Source organism: Callorhinchus milii, unplaced genomic scaffold (genome assembly GCF_018977255.1).
Source record: "Callorhinchus milii isolate IMCB2004 unplaced genomic scaffold, IMCB_Cmil_1.0 Scaffold15, whole genome shotgun sequence".
Classification (NCBI taxonomy): Eukaryota; Metazoa; Chordata; class Chondrichthyes; order Chimaeriformes; family Callorhinchidae; genus Callorhinchus; species Callorhinchus milii.
This window is the reverse complement of record NW_024704756.1, coordinates 3,408,086-3,433,871: the sequence shown is the minus strand read 5'-3', so window position 1 is coordinate 3,433,871 and position 25,786 is coordinate 3,408,086. Positions and strand designations below refer to the sequence as shown.

Below are 25,786 nucleotides of genomic sequence, written 5' to 3'. Positions count from 1 at the left end.
TGACTATTTAAGTGATATCTTAAATGTGTATATATATTTTTTAATTTAAATCTCACTCCACAACTGTTTTGCGCAACTGGCTACCGCATTTCGCCCACAAAATACAGATTCACTACACTTTACAGTATATGCTGTGAAGCACTTTGAGACGTCTTGGAAGACTTGATAAGGCGCTGTATCAAATGCAAGGATTATTATTATATCGAGGTGGAATCTCCCAGACTTGTACTTCCTGCTCCAGTATAGCTCTAACCCTCTCCAGATGGCAGTAGAGGGAAGGAAAAAAACATACCATTGAGATCTGACCAACATGGAGGCTTGATGTGTTGCCTGCAGTAAGAGAGAGGGTATTCTCCAGGGACCATAAGCAATGTTGATTGTGTTGAACGATAACAGTGTGACATCAACTGCTCCTTTTGCACAAAATAGTCTGGAGCATTGTTTGCTCAAATGTGTGGTGCTGTCTGGAATTGACTGTGACCTTCTAATACCTTCATATCTGTCTTTCTGGTGCATTCAAGTGAGTTTTATTTATCCATTGAAGCATTCAACATTCATTCTGCCCTTGACGTGTCTGCGGGAGCAGCTCTAGGGTTTCAGTGTGCACTCAGTTATCTTAAAACTAACCACGTCACGCTGCTTATAGCAACATCTAGTCGTATCTGAATGCATTAAATGTAAAATGTCTTAGAATGACTATTCCATTCAAATTGATCATGCAAGCAATTTAAAGTTGATTTTGTACACTGTATAGTTTGGATTAAGGAATAAACATATTTTCCGCTGGTTGAATAAGCTGCGGGGCTTTTTTAAAACAATACTTGATCAAAGGAAATGTGAATTCTTTAAGTCCTTAATTGATGAAGTTTTAAAATATTTCTGTACTAAGATTAGAACGTCCAGATAGGCCACAACGAATCAGGGCACAGGGCGACTGAAATAATTTTCAGGATGGTAATAAAACTCATTCTCAGCAAGGACCCCAAAGTGCCAATAGATTAATGGGAATGATGGGTGTTGGCGTTATTCCCATTAAATGTAATGTTGTACCAAAGCTAATGAGAACAAAAGGTAGCACATCCAGAAGTTAAATGTACCCTTTAGTGTCTAAACGTGAAAAACAAAAGGCAAACTGTAAACTCTTGAGACTTGTAAAACACTATAAATAATAATGGTAACTGTGCAGCACTGAACGTGTCTAGCTAGGACCACTCTTCCAGTTGAGACGTAGAATTGAAGACGTGTCTGACTCCAAATCTCATTGAAACGGACAGATTGGCCAGCCACTAACTTGGACTACTGCAGACCTGCTTCTCAGTCCCAAGGAGGAACCCCCTAATCTCCACCTCGTGTCCTCTTCCTGCAGTTTACCCTCTTCCTCTCGGATGGATGTGCACTCGGAATCTGGCCCAAGATATTGAAACGCATGTCAGCCTGAAATTTAGATGTTTAATCTTTGGCGAGCTTTCCTTGAATTTTGTGCTCAGCCAAAGGTATCTACTGAGCCATGTCATGTCAAATTCCACTGACTTTACAGCCCTCTTAAGAAGCTTGGAACATCTCCTGCCAAAGCAGGCGAACATAAAATGTGATGTGCATTGATAGTAGTGTAATCCTACAATCCCCTTGATTGACAGCAGGCACTTTGTTTAGCTCAGTCTTCATAATTCAAGGGAATTAAAAGTCAAAACCCAAATTGAATCAAAAATAGCACAAAGACTGATGTTAGCTGCTTGACCTGTTTCTTAATCCTGTTGTTATACAATTTACAAAAGTAAATTGTGACTTTAATCTTCCAATCGTCACATCGACCTGTCGGCTCCCTTGCCTCAGCTGGCTCTGGTCTTCCCCGCCCGGCCCGCCCCATCATCGGCAGTCGGGCCTTCAGCCTCTCTCCCTCCATCCTTTGGAACTCCATACTGCTGTCCCTTCGCCTTGCTCCCTCCCTTGCGTCCATCAAGGTTCATCTCAAGACATTCCTCCTCGTCTGTGCTTCAGTCACCCGCCTACCCTTACTCTCCCTGCCCTCCAGTCCTCCAAATCCCAACCCCCTTCTTGGGTCCAAATCCCTGAAAGTCCAGCCTTTGGGACGTCGTCCAGACATGAAAGGCCCTATACAAATGCAGTTTGGTGTTGTTGATCTATGCACAAGGAGAAAAGATTGAGAACGACTGTGGAGAGTAGGTGATGCGTATCTGGAAGATTTAGCATTTTCAGTGAATGTACAGCTGCAGTAAAAGTTCAATCAGATTTAAATTCCTCATGTACAAATGAAACCCATTGAGAATGATAATTCCATGCGAAATGAACTACAAGACTAGGATGCAAAGAAGGGCAGGCAGATTGATTATGATTTTGCTCTTTGTTTACCTCCCCTCTGTTTACCTAGGAGTAAGTAGGAAACCGGTTGTTAGTCGATTGGTGGATCGTTTCCAGCGGTAATAATCCTCACAAAAAAATTAAATAATAATTTGATCAATCAATCCACGACTGTTTGTGGGACACTGCTGTGCGCAGTTGGCTGCCACATTTCGCCCACAAAATATACAGTCAATTCACTTTATAGAACTTCTGGGAAGCGTTTTGAGACGTCTCAACTACTGATAAGGCACTATATCAAATGCAAGAGTTATTATTTTAATATTTAATCGTGCCTCCAGATTAATTGCGATTTGGGACTCGGTGTCTTGTGTTCTTGGCTGCTAATTTTCAAGTGTTGTGTTGTACAGTATTTGGGTCGCAATCTTCTTGGAACTTGCTGTATCCCCTCCATGTTAATCATTTCACCAGAGGTCTGTTGAATTTCTTTTGAAGTGTTTAAAGTTAGCATTGTTGTTGAATTCCAAATGGCCATTACACGGTTTCATCTATGGCAATGGGGAAAACGACAAACAAAAACTTTCCACTTCTCAATGAGCCTCGAGAAACATTTGGAAGGGCAAGTCTGCTGCTATTGCAAACATTTCTCAAGATAATTGTATCAAAGTACACTTTTCAATAAGTATTGTGCCATTTATATTATATAGTGTAATTCTTTTCAATGAAGCCAGCTGCATGCTTGCCTGCCAAAATAAAATGAATTATTTTAACCCACAGCAGATGGTAACATGCCTTGTAGTTAGGCTACGTGGAAAGATGGTTATTTTTAAAAACTGAGCAATTTGCCCACTTTACCCGCTACATTTATTAGCCCTAAGTTACATTAGCAAAGTTCTTAATTCGAGCTTCAACTTGAGAGAAATGGAAAGCTTGAGTGTTTATCAGCGCCCTCCCAATGTGAAAGGCGCTGTATAAATACAACTTATTGTTATACATGCCTCAGTTGTGTCACCAATTGGCTCGGGTTGAGTAAGCTGATTTCATTCATACTGACAGAAGGACTAATTGGCTTGAGAGGCAGAAAAGCAGTCAGGGTTTCTGCTCCTGATTCCTATATACAGTAAAACTTCGATAAGTCTTATCTTTATAAATCATATAATCCCCCAAATGGTGCATTCCTATTCAGTTATTATCAAAAGCACCACTTAGATTTCTTTGCACTACTAGTATTAATTGCCTCTTAAGTCGTAATACCGCTCTCCTACCCTCCATTACTCCCCCACTTACTGGCTGCATTAAATAATGGGAAATTATGTTGTGTCGACGCACGCGCAGAACTTAATTTCTTGTGATCTGTTGAATAATGGATATCTGAGAGTGAATTACAGCCTTTAATCTAATCAACAGTAATAGGAATCATCCTCATGTTTATGGCTTAAGCTGGGCACATTTTTTTAACTTGAAAGTTAAGGCTCGCAATCTTTTGAATGTTTTGAATGGAGCGACCCTTTTAGCTGGCGCTCTCTCACTCAGAACGGTTGTGGATATTGTCACACAATTCCCCAAAGCAGTTGTAAACCGCTTACAGTAGTTTTCACCAGATTAACTGAATTGATAGTGCAATTGAATTGATACTGAATCTATCTGAATTGATATTACAAATGAGGATGCACATCACTGTGAGGTACAGCCCTGTTAATAATTACATGAGTTGCCTTTATTTGTTCAGTGCTGCCAATGATGTTAGGTGGCATTGAGATGGATGTGTCTTCAGTGCAGCAGGAGGTACTATTGGGAAATTGCTACCTGGGGGAGCGTTCCAATTATCTATTATAATGTTTGAATCATATTACCAATTGAGCACTTTGTCATTCAAGATTCAATCTGTTTTAAGGCTATTGATTAAACCTAAAATCAAGTCATCTTTACATTAATGCTGATTTCCTTTATCAAGGCTGGCGTTTTACTGTGTTAATAATCAAAGTGCTCTCTACACCTATTTATATTGCAGCTGTATGTTTGAATATCAAAATGTCTTGTCTAAATAGTAAAAATTATTGCACTGGGATGTCATTTTGAAGTAAAATCTCCTACAATTCTTCCCAACCATGGATTGGAGTCAAACCTGATGACCTGTAAGTGGCTTTTAATAAGGTTGCTTTTGAACAACAGGATCCGCATCCATCCACTTTTGTCTGCTTTCTTGTCCTCTAATGTATTTCTCACTTGAGTAGAAAGATGCATGAATATGAATGAAATTCTATTAACAATAGTAATGGGGTGGCCAGTTTATTTCATCCTCTGGTAAACATGAGCACTCATGGTCTGGAGCGTGCTTTCTGGCACCATTTAGCGCTTTCCAATGGGTTTGTACTATTTCTGCTCATGGATTTATTGGAGCTTGTAAATAAGTACAAAGTAGAAAATCTGATTTTTTTAGCATTCAAAAGAGCCATTAGGCCCTAAACGTCCATTGTTTTTATTGGTGATAGACCTCTTCTCTTTTCCTCCCTCCTCCCCCCGCTTTCTTACCATACCATTCAGTTATTTCTCTTTTAAGAATTATGAAGTACATTAGTTGCCGCTTGAGCCGATTTACTTCTGCTTCAGTAGTCTTTCTGGAACACAACTTTTGGGTAAAAAAAAATCCTTTTGCTTGGTTTCATTTCTTTACCAATATTTTCACGCCCCGATTTCTTTTTGTTCTGTTGTATAGTAAAGTACACAAATTAAAAGGTCCATTTGCATCCTGATTGCTCCGCTGATATGGTCTTATTGGGCCTACTACCTTCCTTAACCGCTCACCTATCTTGCATAGTGCAGGTGCACATGATGTGAAGGAAAAGGCACCTCCAACAGCGTGTGAAAAGAGATGCTGGACTGTCAGTGTCTCCATGTTGGAGTAGTGGAGTCCTGTAGCTCAGTGGTTAGAGCACTCGCTTTGCAAGTGAGAGACCTGAGTTCAATTCCAGGCAGAGGGCGAAACCTTGGGCAAGTTTCCTTACTCCACACAGAGCCTAATAATAATCCCTCCAAAACCAAAAACAATAATAAATTGGTCATTTTCAATCTATGACTGTTTGTGGGACATTGCTGTGCGCAATTGGCTGCCGCGTTCGCCCACAAATATGCAGTTAATTCACTTTACAGTGTGTTCGGTGAAGCGCTTTGGGACGTCCTCCCGACGTGAAAAGCGCTATATCAAATGCAAGGATTATTATTATTATTAGCAGACTTTGTGTAATTTCTACCTCATAATCTACACCAATTGTCCTATGCAATGCCACGGGAGTGCTACAATAAGGGTTGGAGGTGCCGTCCTTCAGATCATACATTAAATCTAGATCCTGTCTGCTTGTTAGAGATCCAGTGGCTATTCAAAAAGGGAAAGGAATTCCTCCCAGTGTCCTAGCCAATAATTTTCCAGGTAAAATTGGGTATCCTCTTCATGGCTATTTGTGGGGCATCGCTGTACACAAATTGTTTCCTTCATTCACCTCCAAACACACAGTCACTACATTTAACACTTAAAATTTTATGAATTCAATAACACTTAAAATTCTGTGAGACAGTTTGGATTAAGTTCATGGTAAATCTTGTGCACACCGAGCAATTTGTTGCAAGCAATTTTTCATTGCGGAAGATGTTATGGAGTGGGAATAATGGTGTATAAAAACATTGCTTAGAAGCTTAATTACATTCTCACTGCAATCTTCTCTGTGTGCTCCGTAATGTATAGAAAAACTAAACACACTAAGTGTCTTGTAAATTATTCATCTTTCAGAAGTGCACACATTATATGTACAAATGTGTGACAGAAGACTACATCCCCAAATCATGGTTGGTGAGTCAATGACTAGAGGACGTCAATTTAAGATGGTTGGCAAACAAACAAATAGGGGAAACTTGGAGGAATGTTAGCATTCAAAATAACTGGATGGATATATAAAAAGGAATAAGAAAAGAGTTTGGGGGAAAGGGCAGGAAATGGGACTGAAAGGTTGTTCTCTAAAAAAGAGGCACGACAGACACAATGGGCCGAATGACCTGTGTGGTGAATTTCTTATGAATTCTACAAGCAGTACTGTTGAAATAGACTTTCAGCTGATGGCTTTCAACACACATTAGGAGACTTTTTACAGCACGGTCCGAATGCGTGTTGAAGGCCATCACACAAGAAAAGAGTTGAAACTTAATTTGAAGCAACGATATATATGCACAATGTTCTGAAATGTGGTAACATCATATCAGCTGGAATAATGAGATTGCCTATTGCAGTCTTTGCCGTAGGCATATGTTACCGCTATGTTGTGATTGCACAAACTCTCCTGATATCAGGTTGTTAAGGCTGAATAGAAAGGGAGAGTCCTTCCATCTTATTAATGGGGCTGTATAATAGTCCAGAGTCCAGAAATAGAGATGGTGTGTTTAATAACCCATCACCTCATCCAATCCTTGAGAATTTGTTTGAAACAAGATGCTGGAAATCTGAAATGAAAATGCTCTAAATGCACAAGGTGTTCATCAGCGTAACTGGTTAGTGTTTGACTTGCTGATATTACCAGTGTTGCCTCTTGGAGTATTACATTTATTACAGGGTGCAAATGAGAAATGTTTCCTATTCTCTATCCATAATGAGCATCCTTTTTTTTTAGCAGTAAAGCTATTTCAAACCATTTGGGGGAAATCAGAGGTAAGAGGTGGAGAGGAGATTGAAGAATTTGTGTTACAGTCATTGTGAGCTATTTATGCATTGGATCGAGTGCCATTGGTAGAGACATGTGAGCAGATCTCCTGACTCCCTGCTGCCTCAGTCTGAGATTGATTGACGTGCGGTGCAGCATAAATCTGCACAAGAAACCAGTGATCAATCAAAAACTCTCCTGAGCTCCAGACAGAGAAGCCTTTTAACTACTGATTTATGCAAAAACAACTTGTATTTGTATAACGCCAGGAAAAGAACATCTTGGTGTGCTTAATGGGCGCTGTGCATTTTGAGCCCGAAGTGGATGTTAATTAGAGGTGACCAAAGGCACAGTGGAAGGAAAAGATTGATGAAAGCTGCGAATGAGGGAGAAACACTAAATGGTTAAGTAAGAAAGTTCCATCTGACTCGGGGTGGTAGCTGAACAGAGTGGGTGAGTGGGGCATGATCAGTGAATTGTAAGAACTAAGTCAGGCTGGAATGCAAGGCTGTATTTAGAACATAAGAACATAAGAATTAGGAGGAGGAGTAGGCCATTCAGCCCCAGCCTGCCCCGCCATTCGATAAGATCATGGTTGATCTTCTGACATAACTCTAATTACCTGCCTATTCCAATATCCCCTAATCCTCTATTTTTAAAAATCTATCAGTCTCAGCCTTGAAAATGTTCAACAGCCTTCTGGGGGAGTGAATTCCATAAATTCACTATCCAAATGTAATGGATAGGGTGGAAGAAGGCTATGGAGAGCTCTCTATGGTAGAGGATCTTGACCCACTGTCGGTCAGGGACCAGTAGAGGTTGGCAAAGCTGAAGTGATGGGACTGTGGTATCTTATATGGGGCACAGATCTGATTCAGAACTCTGGATGAGTTGATGTTTATGAAGGGTGGAGCTGGGGAGTGAGCAAGAGGACTTGAAAATATATCAGTGGTGTAACTGAGACACGGACAAGGGAGCCAGTGGAGCTGGAATTAGGACGGGGATAATGGGCTCATCAAGCTTCGTGCTGGAGAGAAATAAAAATTAAGTTGCCTGATTTAATGCCATGATTTAATACCGGAGCTTAATTTAAGTGTGACGTGGTGAACATGTTTACATAGAAAAATAAGATCTCCTCCACCTCCTCAAACTGTGGACAGTCACTACTGAAGAATAAGCCATTCTTATAATACAATCTTTGAGTAATGAGTAAGTGTGGTGGGCGACACTTCTTGCTTGCTATTGTTTTCTGGTAAATCACGATGTGCATATTTTTCTCCCCTCCCACTACTGAAGGCACCGATTGATGCTATTGTAGGAATAAAACAAAAGCTCAGAGTCGTGCTCCACCACTGTCAAGCGCTCTGGGACACTACCCTGCATGAGGGGCACTATATAAATGTAAGTTGTTGTTGTTTACAGAACCAAGGATGTAGAATGTGGTGTCGAGAATGTGTTTATTACAATAATAAAAATAATAGCCCTTGCATTTGATATAGTGCCTTCTCATATCATTGAGACGTCTCAAAGTGCTTCACGGAATATACTGTAAAGTGATTTATGTTTTGTATTATATTTATTTATAATGATATTATATTTGGTCGTATGCAATGGTGGTCTTAATGTTGTATCACTTCCATTTTATGGTCCCTTCCATTTATGATTTCTTTGGTCTGAGACCATTTTATGATTTCTTAGATCTTTGGTTTACTGCCTACTTAAAATATATTTTATATGTTAATTACATATAATTTGTGGCATCAACGTTCCATATCAGTGTTGCAATAAATATTTAAAATGCTAATTTATGTAAATTCATGCAGAAACTTTGACTGCAGTGAAAGCAGCTTGGTTTGCATAAATCTTTTTCTCTGTGGACGTATTGAAGGTCAATTCCTGGTTTACAACAACAAAAAATTACACTCGTATAGCGCCCTCCACATCGGAAAGATATTCCAGGGCGCTGACATCAATTACAACCCATCAATTATCAATGGAGCTATTTCCTGTTGCATGATGGTGTAAAAAAAAGGTGCATTTTTTTGTGTGGGATAATGCCACTGTAGTTCTTGCTCATTCATAGCCGTGCACTGTTAAATTGAGAAAGTTGAGAAACCATTTCTGTTCTTGGACAGTAACTAAGAATGGAAGTCAGAGAGCTAAGTACGGTTTTGAAACACCGGGTTAGGATGGGTCCTCTCTGCTTGGAGCATGATTATTTTGGAGCAGAGGTTCTCAAACTGGGGCCGTGCCTCCCTGGGGGAATGCAGGCGTACACTAGGGGAGGCGCTGGTTGCATGCCTCGAAACGGTCCTGGTGGGACTGATCCCCCGACAGCCAAGCTCCACAACAGCCCAGGTTCCAGGTCGACACTTTGCTCGACAGCCAAACCCTGGCTCTACCTTTCTGCACTGCAACCTCGAATTCCACCACTTTGTACAGTGAGGAGACAGGCTTACTCCACCCACTGTTGGATGGGACTGACAGATAATAATAATACTCCTTTTATTGTATTTTATTGATGTTGTACTGACTTGGTCTGTAGTTGCTTGGTATTGCACTTTCCTGGAATATTTGTGTAGTTTGGGTTTGGCTGTGCTTTGTGCTCATTTTGGGCACAGCATTGTACCATTTCAGTTGTATTGATGTTGCAGTGATGCCTTTAAAGATGTTTTGAATGTTCGAAAACAGCTGTAGTGAAAATTGAGCATATCCTTGTGTTAAAGTTGCATAAATGCAATCTGTTCTATCAGTTTAAAAAAAAATCTAATTTACCTGGCTTTAGAGGGTGGCAGAAAAGTATTGAATTTGTTTTTCTCAAGCTCCAAGCAATGCTCACTGTAGACATGCATTTACATGAAGTTGACGGGTATCCATTTCCTCCTTGTAGCCAAATGTTGACTGTTCTCTTTCTGATGTTTTATTTTCACAGGGCTTAACCAATTGGGCTTTGACCCTGCAAACAACAATGAACCACTACAGTTTGGAAACACAAATGGCCCACTGGTGACCGAATGTTCTATTGAGGGCAGCCACGAGTCAAATAAGAAAAGGAAACGGAATAACATTGCTGCAGGTAAGGCCGGTCATATCGGTAAATACTGCAGGAATGAAACTGGGAAGATCAGCAGTTCTCTTCAGATATAATGTTGTTTTGTATTTGTGCAATGAGAGGTTAAAGTGATTTATGTGATTGTTCATCTTTTATACAAAAAAAATTCATACTCAGGATACATTATCTAGACATCATCCGATAGAATTTGCTTCGAACAAATATATTTCAATCGAAAAACTATAATATTTTCACTAATACAAGAAGACCTGTTGCACATCTCCCAGTTAAAGTATTTTAATAGGTTGACATCATTAAAAATCGCTAAATGTACCTCTGTACATTTGAACCAGTCATCAGACCATTCAGGGGTCCTGTAGCTCAGTGGTTAGAGCACTCGCTTTGCAAGTGAGAGACCTGAGTTCAATTCCAGGCAGAGGGCGAAACCTTGGGCAAGTTTCCTTACTCCACACAGAGCCTAATAATAATCCCTCCAAAACCCAAAACAATAATAATTTGGTCATTTTCAATCTACGACTGTTTGTGGGACATTGCTGTGCACAATTGGCTGCCGCGTTCGCCCACAAATATACAGTTAATTCACTTTACAGTGTGTTCTGTGAAGCGCTTTGGGACGTCCTCCCGACATGAAAAGCGCTATATCAAATGCAAGGATTATTATTATTATTATAGGTCATAATCCTTGCTCCAATTAAACACCAAATGCCTAGTAGCGATTTTGATTTTTTAAAAAAAAATTCTACACACTGCTTTAATATGGTTTAAAAAAAGTAGCTGAATTTGTGGAAAATGCAGAATGTGGTTTCAGCTGGAAATATACTTACATCTGGAGTCTAAAATAAGTTTCCATAAATGAGACATTACAGGCAGCCATTCCATGCATGGTTTGGAACGAACAATGTTTATTCCCAGACACTTACACATGCAATTAATGTCAGATTCCCACACCACTTCCTGTCCCATAAAAAAGAGAATATCACATCTGTTTTTTTTAACTGTTCCATTTGAGGCACAAAGATGTTTTAATGAAATTTTTGTGAATATACCTATAATTATTTCAGAGTCTTTGAAAATCTTGTACATTGTCACTGGAAAACCGTAAGCTTGACTATTAAAATTATGATTTTGTTCAACCAATCCATATGGATGTAGGTTGGTCAACATGGGATACTAATCCTAACATTTGGTATAGCATCTTTCAACATCTCAAAGTACTTCACAGGATTTTTACTGAAAGTGGTATAACTGTATTTTTGTAGGCACACATTGTCTTTATCCTGTAGGAAATCCTTGTCTAACATTGATGGTATCTCTCTCACACCCTACCTTTATTATTTCATCAATATTACGTTGGCTAATATTCTAAAGATTCCTCCCAAACTCCAGATACATCGTGCTACCTCCTCACTGATTCTCCAATGATTTTAAATCCTAACTCATTGCAGTCTACTATTTGTAAACTTAGTCTTTGTGTGATCTCAAGACTTTGGGTGGGTGAAGGTATGAAGAGGCTAAAGTTTCTGAAACAGAGGAAGTGGCCGGAGAGGAGGGTGAGGCAAAGCCACTTGAAGGTAAGGACAAGGATCGTAAAGGATCGTAAAGTTGATTTACTGAGATATCGAGAGCTTGTGGAACCCGGTGAGGATACAGGTGATGCGATTGTGGAGTCTAGTATGTGAGAGAAAGTGGGCTGCAGAGTTCTGGATTGTTTTCAGTTTGTAGAGGTTAGAGCTGAGGAGGCTCAGTGTTGATGGTTGAAGAAGTTGGTGAAAGATTTATGTTGGGGGTGAGATAATAGAAGAGGCAGGTGATATTGCGAAATTGGAATAAAAAGGCTCAGAGAGTTGAGGGCTGAACAAAATGCTGAGGATCCTCACAGGCTTGGTCAATTGCTTGAGCGTCCGGCAAGATTGATCCGGTGGGTAAGTGCTTGAGGTGAGAAGGCGTTGGTGGTGCTGAGCAGGATGGCTTCAGTTTTATCGATGTTGAATTGGAGTACGTTGAGGTTCATCGAAAGCTTGATGTCTGACAGGCAGTCTGTTAGAATAGCTGTGGTCCTGAAGTCAAGAGTGGAACTTGAGGTAGAGTTGGGTGTAACCTGCATACGCCTAGAGAGAGGTCTCCATGCTTGTGGAATGGAGTCACCGAGGGAGAGGAGAGGACCGAGAATAGAGCCTTGAGGAACACCGTATGGGGGCAGGAGGAGAAGCAGTTAAACTATAGGTTAGATTTTATACTAAGATCTTACTTTGATATAGCACCTTACATTAAAGATAAATCTCAAGGGCTTTAAAAATATATACTTGATTAAAAATAAAGAGAAATATTGTCAAGCGTGGTAGCCAATCTGTGCCAGTTGCTTCCAATAAATGTTAATGAGATGAAAGTAAATGATAGATTTTCCAGGTGCAGTAATAAACATTAAAGGGCGCCTTAATTGGCGATAGATCAACTTTGTTTTATCGATTTTGCTGGGCATTGTAATTACATGTCTGTCATTCTGGCATCGGGTCTTGTGAGAGGATGCCATTGATTTATATTGTTTATTTATAAACAAAGAGTTCTGTGTGGAGAAGAAACTTAATCATTTAAGTGTTGGTTGATGAGGCTGCTGCTGTTCTTTCTAGCGGAGGAAGTTAACTATTCAGCTTGGTTCAAAGTTTTCTAATATATTGAAAGATGAAGGTAGTGATGTGGAGAGCAGAATGAAGGAATTTCCTGAAGTTTGTTAGATCGTGTAATGGGACCAGTCATATTGGTTAAATCTCTTCTGGTTTCTCCTCCCTACCTTCCTTCCTGAAGGGGCTCAGACACTTGCTTTACCTCGGAAAAGGTTCTACAGATACCAGTTACCCTCTGATGTTTTGCCCAATGGCCATTGCTCACGCGTTGCCTAAAACACTGTATTTGGCTGTTCATTCGCAAGGTGCGAGATGTTGTATCTGGGTCCAGTCCTTCACTGGTGATTACCTTTAGTGGGGGCTGTTGGTAACAATTAGGAGAGGAAACCCTGGCTGACTTTTCCCTTCTTAATGCAGGAATTGAGAACCCAATAAAAATCAGCTAAGTTTCTCGATTCTGATCACAATTCAGTGATGATTGCTGGAATGTGCTTATGTGTTGAACAATAGGCATAAATCTTAACTTCCCTGGCGTAATGTATTGATGCATTCACATGTTGTGCCATTCTTTCTTATTCTATTTTTAAGTTTAGTTTCGGATCCAAAATTATTTTCTTTCGAAGGCAGCAATTTTTGAATAATAATAATAATAATAATAATCCTTGCATTTGATATAGCGCTTTTCATATCTTCTAGACTGAAAGATGTGTGGCTTTCTCTCTTTTTAAAGGAAAGACTCTTTGTTCTTCCCACATTAGATTACTACCCAACTACTAAAATGGAAGATTGGTTTCTGAAATTAGTCTCTTTTTCAGCCACAATGAACCGCTTGAAATGATACTGTTTGGGATAAGGTTGCAGCTGTTCTATCTCCTTGAGTGCTTCTATAAAGAGCAATGTTTGGCTTGGCCTACTCAACTAAACATTAGTGGTTCCAACTAACTTATTTTAAGTCCTCGGTTTCCTCCTCTCAGAATCTGAGATGCTTGTCAGGTTCCAAATTTAGCAGCATTACTGTGGTGCCTTGGGCCTTATTGCATCAAAACTTCTCAAAGACCCTCGCAAGTATCTTCTGTCAGGTGAAGTTGTAGGCAGCCATTTTCCGCAGGAAAGTCCCCAAAACAATCACACGGTGAACGACCAATTAATGTTGTTATCCAGAACCAGTGAGAAACTGCCTTCTCTTTTCCATTAGTGCAATAGGATCGTCAGATGATTGGAGTTTCAGTTTTTCAGGGAATTATCAGTTTTCTTCATTTTTCTCCATCTGTCCAAATGGTCCAATGCCCTGTTAGCACCAGAGAGCAAGTTATCGGCATATTGGCGAAAATAAAATTCATATAATTTCTGTTTTCTTTCGGGAATATTCGGACTCGCCAGTTAACAATTGTTTTGGTCATTTGGGTGTCTGACTCATGCGGAAACCTGTGGAGTTTGTGGAATTTGTGGATTCTTGTAGCTCAGTGGTTAGAGCACTCACTTCGCAAGCGAGAGACAACAACAACAAGATTACATTTGATAAGCATCTTTCACGTCGGGAGGATGTCCCAAGGCGCTGGACAGTGTACAGCATTTCAGACCCGAGCTGGGTCAGTGGGGAAGAAGGGAGCGGGGTGGAAGGGAAGGGCGAAACCTTGGGCAAGTAGCCTTACACGCCTGATAATAATTCATCAAGAAAAAACTAATAATAATTTGGTCACTCAGTCCACGGCTGTTTGTGGGACACTGCTGTTTGTAATTGGCTGCCACGTTTTGCCCACAAAAATACAGTCAATTCACTTTACAGTATATTCTGTGAAGCGCTTTGAGGCATCTAGAAGACGTGACAAGCACTATATCAAATGCAAGGATTACTTATTATAAACCCAGTTATGCTTAAGAATCTAAACCAGACTAAGAATTTTATAATCAGAATAATAATCCTTGCATTTAATGTAGCACCTTATCATGTCTTCGAGACATCTCAAAGCGCTTCACAGAATATACAGTAGTTAATTAACCGTATATTTTGTGGGCAAAATGCCATCGATGTGAAGGTGTCTGGATTAGAGAACTTTTTTCCATTTTGCGCATCTAGTGGTTCAATCATGCACTCCACCATCACATATTGCTCATTGAATCTCTCAACATTTTTGCAATGTTCTGCTGCACCAATATGCATTTCCACTTCTCTACTCCAGTCATTTTTGTAGTCTCTGAATGAAACTGCCAAAGTGGTGCTTTGCACTGCACATTCACATTAAACCTTTAAATAGAACCCCTTGTAGCCTACAGAAGAATTCAGTCACGCCATACTTTTCTTAAACTAAGATGTAGTCATTTAACCATTAATGCTGGTTAGTATTTGATTCTGGGTCCTTGCCCAGACATAGCAGGCTTGCATTGTGCTTGGTCTGTGTTTTGCATTAGTAGCATTTTTATATGTTTTCTCCTTGAGAATAGAGTAGATTATTCCACTTTCATGCATGTCTAGCACGTAGAATCTCCTGTATTGATGGTTCTAACGTTTGTGTTACTGACTTAATATTCAGTGGAAACTGAGATGTGACTGCACCAACCCGTTTCACATAGTACTTATAGACACATCATGAAAATTTGCATACAATCAATGTCAGGTATGTAAAGCAGAAATTGCTCTTCACAACAAGCTCGGGGTATGTCTTTACAGAAAGCTGGAATGGGACACCTGGAGAGCGATCCATATCAGTAGGATACTGGACCTGTTTAAGAAATCATTTGATACTGTGGTACGATGGATGTTCTGGAAAAATGAGATCAAATGGACCAAAAGAACTTGTGATCTGGTGCCATTGAGGCTGGATTTGAAGCTCAAGCCCAAGGCAGAAGGGAAGTGTTTAAATACATTTCACCCACATTTTCCCCCTCAGTGTTATAAAGCAAAAAACCTCCTGGTGCAATATGAGCTTGTGTAATTTAAGTGGCCTCCAATAATTCAAAATAAGATTTTAAACTGGAAATTAGCGTGTTGGTAAAATTTTACTGACAGCTGGCTGGATTGAATTTGATTTGTGCACTGATTTGTAAGAGATCCCAGTAATTGGCTCTCCCGCTAAGCTGCAGTTTTTGATTACTGTACACAGAGAGGGTAAGGTCACTGCATGTTCAGACAAAACAGTTCAGTTTGAAATCTTCCAAAAATTGCCTTAAAAAATATTGCTGCTAATGTTGACACTGAAGAGAATAATACTTTTGTAGCCATCGTTTTTACTCTAGGGATTCTTAATTTGCGTGCTCTTTGAAGTTAGTAGAAGACGGTCACTCAGCTGATTTGAGTGTTGAATATCAGTTCTGTGTTTTATTGCTCAATATCAGATCTGAGTTTTATTGCTCTCGAGGGTTATGATTCCTGCATACAATTAGTTCATCTAATCTGTTGTTGTGTTCTTATCTATGCTTCCAACTGGTGTGCTGCCCATGTTGCAGCTGAGATGCATTCCTCACTTGCCTTGAACCAGAATCACGCTCTCTGTAGAAAGCTGCAAATGTTTCAAATTGGGCATTTTATTTTTAAATATGTGTACATGTTCCACTTGAACAGTTGTCCTTCTGACCTGCTGAAGACATTACAGGGCAGAATTTTCCCTTATTGACTGTGAATGGGAAACAATTACTAGTAACAATTGGTCTGTTGCAAGCAGTCCAGATGTTGGCACCAGCTAATAACAAAAACAACAACTTGCATTTATATAGCACCCTTCACTTGGGGCAGCGTCTCGGAGAGCTAATTCCGTTGTTCTGCCTGTACAAAGAGAAAGGTGAATTTGCTGCAATGACCACTGCAATACTTTATGCATAATGTTTCAATAGTTCACTTTATGCATAAATTAAGTGTTTTTAAAAAATATGTAGGTTAAAAATTTCTCGGTTAGCATTTTAACCATTTCAAATGACAGCGGAGATTTTATTCTAATGCAGAAGTGATTAAAAGGACTAACCAGATTCACAAGGCATCCCACAGCTGTTTTCCAGCTTCTTTATTGGTTGACATTCCCTCACTGTGTGTTCTCGCACTTCCCATTGATGCTGATCCAACACACTTTTAGATGCTGAAACCTTCTGTTCTTGAAAAGTCCTTTCCTGAAATTCATGGGGTTCCCCCCAGCAGTCGAGAGAATAATTGGAGCTTTTCTGCCAAGAAACTCTGGCTGCAGAAGTACAGAAGCTTTGGCTTCCTCAGATCCGAAATAGAGAAAAGTGCTTGGTTGGAGAACCAGAATTACTTTATTGATGCTTTGTAATTCTAAGATGAAACAGGGCTTTCAACCCATTTGGGACCTATGCTGATGTATGGACCTTACTACAGGGATAGAAATTTCTCTACAAATTGCTTCATGTTCAATATCGAGGCAGCAAGTAACAGGATTTTCCATTCAACTTTACCTTGGTGTCTAGAATCTCTATAAAATGCTCGCTAGCTATAGTAACCTTTTGCAAATTGCAAAGTCATTGTTTCTGTCCACATCTGGGGGACTGACATATGAGAAGTCATCTCAAGATATTGGAAAGGCTCCATTACTTGTTTGGGACATTGAACTTCCTTGCAAATCCAGTTCTTTATAAATTGAATCCTTATAGGAATTCTTCAGGATCATGTGTCCTAAGTGTACTCTTTAAATGAAAGCTCTCTCTCTCTGTCTCTCTCTCAGGATCTCGGGGGGGATGTGGGAATAAAGCTGTGTCTGGACCACTTCCTCTTTCCCACTCTTCCCATCTACCATGTTGCCCTTTTAAATTGTGTTTCTCTTTAGCAGAGCAGTCTTAGATTCTTTCGGGTTCTGCTGCAGTCTGGCTGAGTCGGATACTGATGACCACTTGCCGCTTAAAATGTTTTAAACAGCCAGGGGAATTTTAATGGCTAGTCTAATCTTTGAGATTATGTTCAGTGCAAATGAAACTAATCCAAACCGAGTGCAATGTAATGTGCCATGATTTATACTTAACAGCTGCCTTCATTCCATGTGCCAGACAGAATTACATTACCAAGTGCAAATGTTCCCTTCCCAATGGAAAAGATAGGAGCATTCATGTGAGGCCTTAATTGTACAAGGCCAATGCCAGCCATAGCGTGGGTCCAAGCAGGAGTTTGGAGTATGAGTTTATTGGGCGATAATGATTTTTTTGTGTGTCAGTTAACATCAAAAACATCAATGTCCCTGCACTGAGGGCCAGTTTGGATCAGATGGTAGGACTTTTATTTCTAAGGTAGAAGATTGGGTAAAAGCCCCACATGAGGCTTCAACATGACACTCTCAAGCTTGAACGTACTGCATTTTTGAAGGTGCTGTCTTTCAGAAGAGACTATAAATTGAGGTCCAGTTTTTGTGTTTTTCTGGTGAATGGTTCTAGATCCGATGAGATATAATAGATATAATGATGAGATATAAAAGATCTATTAGAAAATGTTCACCTGATGTCTTGGTCAACAATTCTGCAGATAAAATTGGTTATGAAAGTTACTGTTTGTGGGACCTTACTTTGTGTAAAATAGTTGCAGTTTGTCTGCCAAAACATTCAGCATTCGCCCACAAAACATAGTCACTTTATAGTATATCCTGTGAAGCACTTTAAAACGTCCTCACGATGTGAAAGGCGCTATACGAAATATAAGGATTATTATATTACTGTATTTGACAGTAATGTAAAATGCTTTTGAGACATTTTAATGCCATAGGACGCGATTAAAAAGGCAATTTCTTTCAGCTGGATTCCACATGCTTTCTCATGCTGTGTTCAGCGTAGACCTGTTAGCTGTGGCGTTCTTCCCACACTTTACAGTGATTGTTGGCTGGACTCTCACTGCCCATTGCTATTAGCCATATGGGATGGCATCTAAACACGCTTTCTACAGGTGAGTTAAGGTACAGTGGTTTGAGTTAAAGTTTTCAAGTAGATTGATTGCCTGAGATTCAATTCATTGATAGTAGACTTCTCTGCCTGTTGGGAGCGATTTTTAAATCTGATCCACAATTCTTTATCGTTCAGTTTTTAGCCAGCTAACATTTTGCTGCTTGTACTAATACAGCTTCAGATATTGCTGGTTTATTAGATAATAATATAAATTAAATTTTTTGCTGCTGGAGGCAAAGTTGTCTAATTTCACAGCTGAAGATTTTGACCTCCTGGTTTTAGTTGTGTTGGTTGGAGCTGAGGAGTGTTGTGCATAATGAACTGCAATCGCAGAGCTCAGATTTTCATGTCATTAAAGAGTGGCTTAGGTGACGGTCCCTTCAATATTATTAAAAAATGTTCCAAAAGGCCTTAAGTAATACAATTCTACTGCAACAATGCCAAATGACGTGCAGCCGAAATCAGCACTTTGGGGTGGTCTCAGCATTGAGCTTCAGTGTCATTTGCTTTTGGATTGCCCTAAACGACCTCGATTTTTTTTTAACTGTCATCAAGAACAGAGCGTTAGAGCGGCATTGATACAGCTTAATCATTTGAATATTCTCCCCAAAGTCCTTATTTATATTACTAAGAGATTTTATTTTACTCAAACCTCTTCAGCTTTAACCATGGTATTCCCCTTTCTTAGTCTTCCATGACTCGAGTTCAAATGGTTGCCTTGGGCATGAAACCATTGGACCTGCAAAGCAAGATTAAACATTACTGATCCAAGTAGCTGGGATGAATTGCAGCTGTGAGAGTTCAACACAAAGAATAAAATTAACTGCTGCTTCATAATAGCTTATCCAATCAATTCCGAACATAAAAATGAAATGTGTATGATATGTTAACTCACACATATGCTAGTTGAATGATGATTTGCGCAGCAAGGCTGACTATTTGCGTAAATTTTGATTTATTAAATCTTTTGTTTGCCTGTGGCAGTTAATGCAAATAACAGTAATGCAAATATTGTTGATTACTTTTTTTAAAACTAATTCTTTCAATCTGTATCTAATTAAGAGAATGCAACTAGTTTGTTGGCCAAATGTTTTGCTTTTAAAATGATCCAAATGGAACAAATTGAATCTATGCCGACATGGAGTCATGCATCATTGTGTTGAAATGTGTCAAGAGCAGTAGAGTTGGTGAGATCCACGGACAAAATTTTGTCGGTATGCTTGGATAAAACAATCCAAGCTTTATATAGCTCTTTCAGCGTACTGATTTCCACATGGATGTTGTATTAAGTGTTTTGAGTCACAACTTGAACTAACTTCGGGGGGTGTCCAGGCTAACACACCCCTCCCCCTTATTAAAAGTGGTCCTTCACCACGCCTGTTTCGTGAGATGTTGCTGTGTGCAAGTTGGCTGCTGCTTTCACCCCCGGCATTCAATCACTCCACTTGGCCGTATATTCTGTGAAATGCTTTTGAGATATCTCCCGACATGAAAGACACAATATCAAATGTAAGGATTATTTATTGGAACTGCTCTGGGCCTTTTTTTGTTTACTTTGGCTTTTTTGTACTTTGGGAGGTCCACGTATTCATAAAACAACACCGTGTGCTGTTTCAATGTAATTTTTCTTCTGACTAACTGTACTCAGTAAACACCATGTTAAGTAGGTTTGGGGATCTGAACTGCTCATTGTGAGTGGTTTGACCTGTGGCAGAGGGAAACCTATATGGTGACACATTGGTAAAGCTATCTATATATTGTTATAAAATTTACGCTTGTTGTGGTCCATGTGAATTTCTGAATGCAGAGATGGTGATATTATCATAGTAGCATAACCAAGTTTGATATCGCAAGAGGTAAGTGATAAGGAATGTATTGTGTCCGGGATTTATTATGGAAAGACGAGATTCAATGGAGTGTAAATTGGCTGCTGCACTCTGAACCCCTCTTGTGTGATCTGAGGCACCTCATATGTATTGATGTCTTCCAAGCCATCAACATTCGTTCAGCCTTTTTTTTAAAGCAACTTCAGTGGGGAAAGAAATTCTATTCATATTTGCTTATTTATAATTAATGTTTTGTGACTGGAGTGTTTTATACGTAGTGCTGAGGTCAGTCTTTTAAATGGCCAGGGGCCATTTGGTTTGTTTGAGTTAGCTGTTGAGCTGAGGTGTCCTGTTGTGATTGTCATCATATTCTTGCAGCAGAGTGCCACACGACTTTTCACGTTTTTAAATTTGTGTCAACCTTTTAGAGCCACGCGCTCTACGTGAAAATTTATTGGCTTGAAAATTGTTAGCAAGACCAATTTAAGATTACTGTAGCTTGCTTGATGAATTCTGGGGTTGCTGTTTGGAAATGATTTCTCTTTCCATTATCCAAGTCTGGACAACATGTACTAGTTGTGTTATAATTAGACAGTGATTTATTTTTAATTCCTCATAATTTTCTGCATTATTGCATTTCCATAAAAGATGAGCAACAGCCCAGATATAACTGACCCCTGATTTTCCTAATCTCCTCGCCTTTGCCCCATATTAAGCTGACCCTGTGCTTTGCTAAAAACTGCTGCTTTTTTTGTGGTATTTGTGTAACAAAGGGCTTGTTTAAAAAAAGCCTTAGATAGAACAATGGGTTATTCCTTGCGATTATGTCTTGACAGTCTGATTCAAATCAGGCCCATCCTGATGGGATGAATGGCCCAACTTTGGTTTAGGAAAGCTCCAACCCAGTTCCTACTCGGAAAATGTCCATAGTGCAAAAGGTACATGAAATCGACCACTAATTGGCACTAAATTGAAAGCTTCATTTGAAGAGGACATACCAATAGCCTGTGTGAAAACTCCACATAACACACTCCTGGAGTTTAGAGAATGCAATTTTATTATGTTATTGAGATGGAGTTTCACCAATCATTTAACCAATGCTTAGTACACGATTAGGTACACCAAATGGAAAAATATCAAAACACAGTGCAAACTTTCACTACTTGATCAACACATAATTCCTCTCTTTCCCCTCAACTCTTCCCCCCCCCCGCCCCACTCAAAAAAAACTTTGCGAAACTAAAGGATAATTTGTGCATTTTATCATGGTTTCACTGCTTCATTTTTTTCCACTGCTTCATTGCTATGGTGATTACTGGTGAGTTCTCATTTCCACTACAATAGTGTCGCCACTTCTGGTCAGATATTTCCTCACATTCTGCGTCTGAGCTTTCAGCTCACAAGAACTGGAAGGAGGAGAACAAGAAAAGAGGATGAAATTCGTGTCCATATGTTCAGTCAGCTGTCATGTGGAGGCAACCTTTCTCATTTAAAGATCAGAATTGTGAAATTAAGTCTGAAAAGCAGGACGCTGAGCTGCTCAACAAATTTGGCTTTGTTGTGTTGAATCACTGCTGGGTTGTTCAACGGATTGCCTTTTTACACACTGTAAAGTGAATTGCCTGGATTTTGTGGGAGAAACATAGCATCCAATTACACATCGCAGTGTCCCACAAACAGTGGTGGATTGAAGCGACAAATTTATTCTTATTTTTTTGAAGGAATTATTACCCCTGGAAAAGTGATCCAATCGACTAACAGCTGGGTTCCTACTTCCTGTTAGATAAACAGAGGGTATAGGGTAAGGAAACTTGCCCAACATTTCACCCTTCTTGGTATCAAACCCAGGTCTCTCGCTTGCAAGGCGAGTGCTCTAACCGTTGAGCTGCAGACTCTGCCTATATCGAGTAGGATTGTTCCTCAGCTTTTTAAAAATAAACAAAGCAATCAAACAGGAAGGATTAGAGTCTTAGGATTGGCCTTATCTTTGATGGGCGTTTAGGTGTCTTTGTAGATCAATCCTAGAGATAGAGTTTACCACAATATGACACATGAGATCATGCCCAGTTGATGGTGTGGTCACAGCGGACTAATGCGCCTCCTTCTGCTTATTCTTCTTCCTTGGCAATCCTAGCTTGTTCAAAACCATTAACTCCCTGCCTACATATGGATTGCCAGATATATAATGTATATAATGCTTCTGTAAAGCTGAGTATTTAATATATACAGAAAATGTTCAACTTCTTTTATGTTTATGTTTTGGGAGTCTAATTAGCGGTACTTTTAATAGGAGATTTTTAGGATAATTGTGCATACTTTGAAACGCTATGAAAATAATCCTAAATGCTATGAAAACTCTCTCCCAGGATTTCAAAATATAGAACTCGCCTCTGTCATTTCTCCAACAGCCTTCTCAATCCCAATTTTCAAGCCACTTGACTACTACTTTAATTATCTAATTTTCTTTAGCACCATTTTCAGTCATTTCTTGGTGTGTTTCTGTATGATTCAATGCCCTTCAATATATTCATTTACCCTTTACCTTATTTTTAATACCATTATTTATTTAATAAAGAGAGCACAAAGGGAGCATTGTGTAATTAGAAAGAAATACCGGGTCACGTAGTGGAAGAAGAGTTAAACCAAATTGGCTAACATCGGAAGAAAATCATAGTTGGAAACAAAGTCAGACCTGAAGTGTTCTACAGTTACTGTTGAAATAATCTTTGGTGACTTGAGAAGAGAAGCCAGGAAGAATGAAGAATTGGCTGTTACGAGAAGTGTATTTAAGATGGAGATAACTGAAGTGAGCAATTGGGAGGTACCAGGAGCAGATCAGATAACTGCTGAAAAGGTTCAAGTGAGTGGTCTCGAAGAATTGAATGCAGTGTATAATCGCATTCATCAACTGAAGAAAAACAATTCCAATGCTGATGTGTGAGATAAAGGTGAACTCAGCTGCACAAATTCCCTTAGAATCAGCAGATGAGTGCAAGCTGAAAAAGCATAGATGACAATCACCCTGCAAATAACAAGAAATGATCTATGAAAATATGAGCTTGAATTCAGCGTGGAAGAAGTGCAAACTGGATTTTCGCTGACTGAATGGCACGCTACACAGCCACTCTAAAGACATCTGTTCGTATGTTATGACTATATTAATCAATAGTGCTATCCATTAATTGTGGTTGCAGAGGCACGAATCATCAAAAAGATTTATTCCATTCTCTGAAAGTCACCTGATGAAAAACAACAGCAACAACAAATTGAATTTATAGAGCGCCTTTCACTTTGGGAGGACGTCCCAAGGCGCTGGACACAACTAATGGTTAAAACCTGCCGCCCATGTCTGTCCCCATGGTGTAACTGTAGGCGTTGGAGTTGCTGGATGGGCACCGGTTCGAATCCATGATGCTGAGTTTGCTGATCTCAGCCGAGCTTAGACTGGCCCTGTTCTGCCCTTGGTCCCTCATCAGACCCTCTGTACATTGTCTGTATTTATGGCATCTGGTTAAGGAGAGATCAGGCTGGCCTGGCAGTAACACCCTCGACAATTCAGTGGCCCCGCCAACGCTCACCACCAAGGTTCACAGACGAACAATGGCCATGAGTGGTGTACCGGGGCCCACCCATGGAACTGCATCTCAGCAAGAAGAGGTTAGGGAGCAGGGCAGAGACATGTGGCAATGGAGAAATTCTGCTAAGAGGAAGGCAGAAAAGATATAATATTATTATTATAATCCTTACATTTGATGTAAGACCTTACACATCGGGAAAACGCTTCACAGGATATACAGTAAAATGCAGCGAGTGTGTGTTTTGTGTGACTGCGGAGAAGAAAAAATGAAGGCTATCCCAAAAGTCTTGGTGTTGTGTTGGCAGAGGCCAACACAGTGCCAGGCACTCTTGCCTCTGAGTCGTGGGTTTAAATCCCATGAGCTCGTACTATAGACTGACACACCAGTACAGTGCTTGGCAGCATGCATGTATGCATACACACACACGCTAAGGAAGGAGTCACTGGATAATGATTGGGAGAAGCCCTAACAACTGTCGCTTGTTGCTTATTTTGGTGTAAAGTCATCCTGCCAAATAAAACTTCGCTCCATGATTTTCCTACCTGTCACTTGTGCAGATTTATAGATTGAATTCTATCATTTCCGTAACGTAGGCGGCTCCATATCAGTTTCTTCATTCCTTTTTTGGCAATGGATTATTTAAAGACATTCTAACTCTCTACACAACTGTAGAGCCGAGTAAAAGGATGTTTTTTTAAATTAAAAACAGGTTAATGTCAGGACTTAATGTTTGTATTCAAAGTTTTAGCTTTTCTTTTGGTGGAGGAGTTTATTGTTCGCTGCATGTAGCAGATGTCAGAATTAATATTTGTTTCTGTTGGCAGTCCTGCACTATTGCTGTATGTATTTAAGCCTTGTATAATCCTAGATCCTGTGTGATTTATAATGTTAGAGTGTATATGCTATGATCTGGCTTCGTATTCATCATGGGAGGTCTAATTTCTGTGTTTTCTTTGCAAGGTAACTGGGTCTCCTTTGAATCTGTTAGGCTGTATGATTTTGAATATCATTCTAAACCATTCCAGGGCTTGTATTTATGTATTTGCTCCTGAAAGGGAGAGAGAATTGTATTTTGGACGTCGTCCTCTGTCGGAGCCCAGGGTATCTCGAATATTTACCACCGCTGCGTAATATTGACTCATTTTAATTAGTTTCCTGTCAATCACTCTTCTCGCACCAAACATTGTGTATGGTTCAGCCAAAGGCTGTGAATGACTGCAGTGTATGCGAGGAGATCTGCATTTATGCCATTCATCAAATCTATTATTCTCTGGTTTTGAGTGTTTTTGTATTTGATTGTTGGCGTGCTCTCGTTTATTTAGATTTTCTTGGTTTTTCTTCACCATCTCCTCTCCCCCTCCATCCCTGCCACATCTTTTAATTTTTTTCCATCACTTCTCAAGACCAATCTTTTTTTTCCTTTCCATTCATGAAAAGCGCTATATCAAATGCAAGAATTATTATATTATTACGCAAAAGTTCTCAATGGAGAAGACTAATGGGGTGGATTGACCTCCTGATCACGTCGTTGAGACGTCTCTAAAGTGCTTCACAGAATATACTGTAAAGTGAATTGACTGTATATGTTGTGGGCGAAACGCGGCAGCCAATTGCGCACAGCAGTGTCCCACAAACAGTCGTGGATTGAATGACCAAATTTTTAAATTGTTTTCAAGGGATTATTATCCCCGGAAAAGCAATCTGCCAATTGACTAACGGGTTCCTACTTACTGCTAGGTAAACAGAGGCTTGTGGAATAAGGAAACTTGGCCAACGTTTTGCCCTGTTTGGGAATCAAATCCAGCTCCTCTCGTTG

At 39.8% G+C, this 25,786-nt stretch overlaps 1 protein-coding gene across 4 annotated transcripts in view; it reads left to right on the top strand.

Moving 5' to 3' along the window:
• Positions 1-25,786, top strand: part of LOC103177351 (ecto-NOX disulfide-thiol exchanger 2) — a 142,049-nt gene that overhangs the window by 77,499 nt on the left and 38,764 nt on the right. For all 4 annotated transcript variants that reach the window (XM_007891491.2, XM_042340611.1, XM_007891477.2 and 1 more), the window contains one exon: positions 9,937-10,080. In XM_007891491.2, coding sequence (XP_007889682.1) covers positions 9,937-10,080 — 144 coding nt within the window. The remainder of the gene's footprint in view (positions 1-9,936; positions 10,081-25,786) is intronic.